At 38.6% G+C, this 6000-nt stretch overlaps 1 protein-coding gene and 1 non-coding gene across 2 annotated transcripts; both read right to left on the minus strand.

Moving 5' to 3' along the window:
• Window positions 1-2981: 2981 nt before the first annotated feature.
• Window positions 2982-3053, minus strand: TRNAC-GCA (transfer RNA cysteine (anticodon GCA)). Its single transcript has one exon. It is a non-coding gene; the product is annotated as a tRNA-Cys (tRNA).
• A 428-nt stretch (window positions 3054-3481) lies between these two features.
• LOC127334606 (uncharacterized) lies at window positions 3482-4873 on the minus strand. The gene is made up of 3 exons (XM_051361106.2): window positions 4567-4873; window positions 3681-3776; window positions 3482-3588 (listed from the first exon to the last, which is right to left on the minus strand). The coding sequence occupies exons 1-3, from the start codon at window positions 4753-4755 to the stop codon at window positions 3562-3564; spliced, it is 312 nt and encodes a 103-aa protein (XP_051217066.1). The 5' UTR covers window positions 4756-4873; the 3' UTR covers window positions 3482-3561.
• Window positions 4874-6000: the final 1127 nt, after the last annotated feature.

Genomic DNA, 6000 nt, shown 5'->3' on the forward strand with positions numbered 1-6000 from the left:
ACGATGCCTAGTTATTATGGTAAGGGCCAAAAATAAAATACACTGACCTTAATTAGTCGAAACATGAATAACAAAGTGAATAAAAGAAAAGCAAACTTTAAGGGGGAAAGAAGCACTACTAGCATATCTCTGCATTTCATAAATAAGTGTATTTTCCACATGCCTTGGGTGAAAATTTTACTATTAATATCATTTTAATTATATTAATTGATAGTTTAAAAACTGTATGTATAGATTTTTCTTGAATAGTATTTTCATAATATTTTAATTTGGTATACACATACATTTAGTAGAAATTAGTGGCCAAAGTTACTCTAGATGACTGTGTCTGAAGCTTTTTGTGATAGGTAGGGAATAAGTATAATTTTCTTGACATGTGACTTAAGAATGGCCGTCATAAGCCGCTCAAAATTTAACATCTCTTAGCTTTCCCTGACATATGATAGATTTTTAGAGATAACTGCCACAATGTATCGTATCTTAGATATGTTTGTTAAATATTACAGTAGGTACACTCTTATAAAAATCCTATGAATCTGATTGGGTGATAGTATGACATTTAATGACATATGTCTATATGATTGCATGTAGAGATTGCATATAAGATAAGATATTTCTTAATCTCCCCTTATAAATTAGACCCACACATAGAAAAAACCGATGAAAAAGAGAAACAGAGTTGCAAACTACAAAACAAAAGAAACAGTTTCTACCATGTATCATCTTGAAAAGGGAAAACCACTCTCTATTCTTAAAGTGTGTCATTTCCTTACCTTTGTAAAAATATCTTTACTTACCAAAGTGGTAATATTCTTGTTAAAGGATCCATAAAAATATCTATTAAGCACTGAATTATGGCTAGGTTGGGCTCGTTGACTGAATTTGTCATTACATATAAAATATACTCAATGAAACAAAATGTCTTGGCTAAGAGATGGTGCTACGGTGGAGCATTACTGCATTAGGAGCAGCCGCAAAAGACATATTTCATCCATGACCGGTCTTCCATTAGCTGCCTAAAATCCAAAGTGTATACTATATAATAATAAAATGTTATCCAAATTTAGTTGAGGATGTCTAGCCATTTATTGTTGGAGCCGATATCCGAAGAGTACTCAACGAAACAAAATGTCGCGGCTAGAGATAGCACCACGCTGGAGCATTAGGAGCAGTAGCAAAGCACATGTTTCATCCATGATCGATCCTCCACTAACCGCTTTAATTCCAAAAATTTAGTTTTTTTTACATTGTATCTGAGTCTAGTTGATGATGCCTAGTTATTGACTGTTGGACCCGAAATCACATACACACCGGCCTTAAATAATTAAATCAACAGAAAGAATAAAAAAATAAAGCAAGTTTCCAAAGTGTGTTGTATGATAACAAAATATTTAGTTTTTTCTGACATGCTATCTGAGTTTAGTTGATGATGCTTAGTTATTAATTGTCGGACCAAAAATCACATACACGCCAACCTTAAAGAATTAAATTAAGGGTAACGATAAAAAAACAAAGCAAGTTTTCAAAGTGTGTTATAATAACAAAATGGTATCTGAATTTAGTTTTTTTTACATGATATCTGAGTTTAGTTGATGATGCCTAGTTATTTATTGTTGGATCCAAAATCACATACACGTCAACTTTAAATAATTAATTCAACAGTAATAATAAAACGGAGCGAGTTCTCATGAAAAATGAGTAATCTCTAGAAGTTCCAAAGTGTATTATAATAACAAAAAAAAATCTGATTTTTTTACATGGTATCTGAGTTTAGTTGATGATGCCTAGTTATTTATTGTTGGACCCAAAATCACATACACTTTATTAATTCAACAGTAAGAATAAAAAAAGACCAAGTTCTGATGAAAAATAAGTAATCTCTAGAAGGGCCCATCCGGTAAGAATAAAAAGATAAGTAATTTAACTGTAAAACAGAGCAAGTTCGGAATTTAGTTTTTTATATGATACCGGAGTTTAGGTTATGATGCCTAGTTATTTTTTGTTGGACCTAAAATCACATACAAGCCAACCTCAAATAATTAATTCAACTGTAAGAATAAAAAACAGACCGAGTTCTAATGAAAAATAAGTAATCTCTAGAAGTTCCAAGCTGTATTATAATAACAAAATATTTTCTAAATTTTGTTTTTTACATGGTATCTGAATTTATTTGATGATGCCAGTTATTTATTGTTGGACCCAAAATCACACACACATAATTTATTCAACGGTAAGAATAAAAAAACTAACCGTGTTCTAATGAAAAATAAGTATTCTCTAGAAGTAATTAAACGGTAAGAATAAAAATTAATTAAACGGCAAGAATTAAAAAAATAGAGTGAGTTCCGATGAAAAATAAGTATTTCAACGATAGAAGGGCCCAAAATCACACACACATAATTAATTCACGGTAAGAATAAAAAGCCTGGCCGAGTTCTGATAAAAATAAGTAATCTCTAGAAGGGTCCATCCAGTAAAAATAAAGAAAATTATTTAAACGGTAAGAATAAAAAAAGAAACAAAGCGAGTTATGCAGAAAAATAAGTATTTCAACGGTAGAATGACCTAAAATCACACACACGTAATTAATTCAACGGTAAGAATAAAAACTAACCGAGCCTAATGAAAAATAGGTTATCTCTAGAAAGCTCATCCAGTAAAAGTGATAAAAAGGTAATTAAATGGTAAGAATAAAAATAAAAACAAAGCGAGTTCTGATTAAAAATTATTTAAACGGTAAGAATAAAAATAGAAACAAAGCGAGTTATGCAGAAAAATAAGTATTTCAACGGTAGAATGACCTAAAATCACACACACGTAATTAATTCAACGGTAAGAATAAAAACTAACCGAGCCTAATGAAAAATAGGTTATCTCTAGAAAGCTCATCCGGTAAAAGTGATAAAAAAGTAATTAAATGGTAAGAATAAAAATAAAAACAAAGCGAGTTCTGATTAAAAAATAAGTATTTCAACAGTAGAAGGGCCCATCCGGGTTCGAACCGGAGACCTATTGATCTGCAGTCAATTGCTCTACCACTGAGCTATGGACCCCTTATGATTTTCATTGTTAGAACATATTAATAGAATGATGAGTAGTTCGGCAATGCCATAGACGATGCCAAACCGCACCTCGCAACATGAGCTTCGTTCCCGACTTCGCCTACTACGAAAAGTAGGCTTCGTGCTGAATCTTTCTCAAGAAAAAGAAGATTTCAGACTTGATGCAGAGCATCGCATGACATACACAAGTGACGCGGAATGGATAAGACCGAAATTTTCAGCTTTCCAGAATAGCACATCCCGCAATTTTATACTGTCAACACGCTCAACCTCTTATTTATGTACTGTCCAGAAAATACATACAGTACAAACGCTCTGGTCGATAGAGCTTTCTGTTTTATGTACAATACAACACTTAGAAAACCAGCTTAGACAAAACAAGATTTCACAGCAGGGCATGCCATGGACGCGATTTAAAAAAAAGAAGAAATCAAAACACTACATTTGCAACACATACAACACCAGCGCCACCAACAGAGGATGTGATTGATCAGAGTAATCAGTTCGGACGAGGCCCCTCATCCTTCTGCAGTAATCAAGAACGAAATCATCAATCGCCGCACATGAAGCAACTTCGGCAAACAAAAGTCCGTAGAGATCGTTTGTTTGATAAGTTACCTTGTCCCCTTTGCCGGCGGCCGCCCTCTTAGCCGCGTCGGCCCTCTCCTGGTCCGCTTTCCTCCTCAGCTTTTCCAGTTTCTCCCTCTCCATCTTCTGCTTACGAAATCAATATCTTCAGCGCTTGTACAAGTTCATAATAGAAGCAAAAAAAAAAAAAAAAAAAAAAAAAAAATGAATGCTAGCAGCAGCTAAATCTGCAGTCACCTGTATGCACTGGCGGAGCTATGAAGGGGCCGAACCGGGCCACGGCCTGCCCAGGTTTTTGGCCAAAATAAAATCAACTACTATGCATCAGCTGTCCAGCCCAACAGCAGCCCACAAGATGACTAGAAGTGAGAAGTTCAGTCGTCCAGAACGCACACGATCCTTTCCTCTCTGCCTCGTTGACTCACTCGGCCACGACAGAAACAATGGAGGCGCGTGGGCGGAGCTAGGTTGGGGAAATCGGAAGGGGAAACCGGGGGCATGGAGGGGAGAAGGAGCAAGGCAGCACAGCAGCAGCAGCAGCAGTATGAAAATCATTAAAACGAGGTTGCGCAACAAAATGGAGGATGATTATCTTGCCAACAATCTGTTAGTCAACATAGAGGGTGAAATTTTGGAGACATACAGCTATGAAGATATCATTGCAGATTTTAGTGGCAAAAAAGATCGAAAAGCTGACTTGTAGTATAAGTATGTATGCCTGAACATCTCTGATCTAGCTCCTTAGGTAGCATCTTTTGGTAGCCTGTTTTGTTTATACTAATAGTATATATGTACGTGTCGGCTGATCTGTAACCAATGCACTTATGTTTAGTAAAAATGGTGTGTTTGAAAACAAATTTTCTATGCTTTTATCTAGCTGGCCCGCCCATAATTTTCTTCCTAGCTCCGCCAGTGCCTGTATGTAGACGTTCTCGGCGGCGCGCTCCTCCTCGCTGAGAACCTTGCCGGAGCGGATGCTGTCACCGAAGTAGCGTGGCGCGGGGCGGCTGCCACCGATGCCCTCCATCCTCCTCGTCACGGTCACCGCGACAGCCGACCACGAGGGCCGAGAGATCCTTGCCGCGGTCGCTCTTATACTAGCCATCTACCAAGGTTCAGCTTCTTGCTCCCCACGAATAGACTACCCACCCTCCGAGCTTCTTCTTGCTTCCCAAGTGTATACGATGACGTTAAGATGTTCGAGGTGCTGATAACTCAAGCCCCTTCTTCTTTTTATTGAAGTGAAAGAAGGATAAGGATGTGCTCGAAGTTGCTGGATAAAGGCAAAGGAAGCGGTTTCGAGAAACAGCAGCTTCTTTGCCGCCCCGCTTGTTGTTTTGGAGTATTATTTACCCCTGCTGTATATTAGTACCCCTCACTGGTATAGGATTTTTACTAACTTTTTTAGTAAATGCATATATCTAGATCACTAGATGCATTTTAGTGTATAGGCTCACTCATTTTGTTCCGTATTTAGTTAACTTGTTAAGTCTTACATTAGAAAACAGAAAAATATCTTTTTTAGAAACGGCAAAAAAGACAAGTATTTCTTTTTCACTACGGGCTTGAGAATCTTCGCGCGGATATGTTCAACAATACTCCTAGTTTGTCGGATACATGGTTGAGGTGAATACAAAAGGCATCGAGACATTGTGCAGGAACGAGATCTCTGCCGACATTTCCCGTGAGTCGCTGACGTGTCCCGCGATCTGTCACCGAGAGATTTGGTGATCAGGGTCGAAGAGGCACTTGTCCGTTCAATGACGAGGCCAAGCTTGTCGAAGAAGTGCCAAAGATACCAACATTGGCTAGGGCGGTGGTGAGCGCCTCTTGCGTGAGCATGAGCACAGCCTGGTGGCAGCTTAGGTGGCGATGGTGTTGGTGTTGGCACGAGCATGAAGGGTAGCGGCGCATTCGGCTTTGATCCGGGTAGTGGCTTCGACTTTGGCCACCCTTGCCTTACCCCTCTCACTCCGCCGGCGCGCTTCTTGGTCTCAAAAGTTAGTTGCGCCGGCTTGAGCTTTTTCTTTGGCTTGAGCACGTCCGGAGCGAAAACACGTCCTCCACCGCTCGCTAGGGCTTCAATTGCCTGTGCCGACATGTTTCATGAGAGAGAGAGGGAGAGTGTGCCTCCAAGAGAAGGGACAACAAACGTAAGAGTAAGAGAAGGACACTCATGACTAAATTTGAAATGAAAATGGTTTGCGAGCTCAATTCGTTCAGGATGCGCTGAAGTGTACTATCCCTGTCCGCGCGAAATTCGTTTGCGCTGGTGATACGTCTCCAACGTATCTATAATTTCTGATGTTCCATGCTAGTTTTATGACAGTACCTACATGTTTTGCTCACA

This window comes from Lolium perenne, chromosome 6, assembly GCF_019359855.2.
Source record: "Lolium perenne isolate Kyuss_39 chromosome 6, Kyuss_2.0, whole genome shotgun sequence".
Taxonomy (NCBI): domain Eukaryota; kingdom Viridiplantae; phylum Streptophyta; class Magnoliopsida; order Poales; family Poaceae; genus Lolium; species Lolium perenne.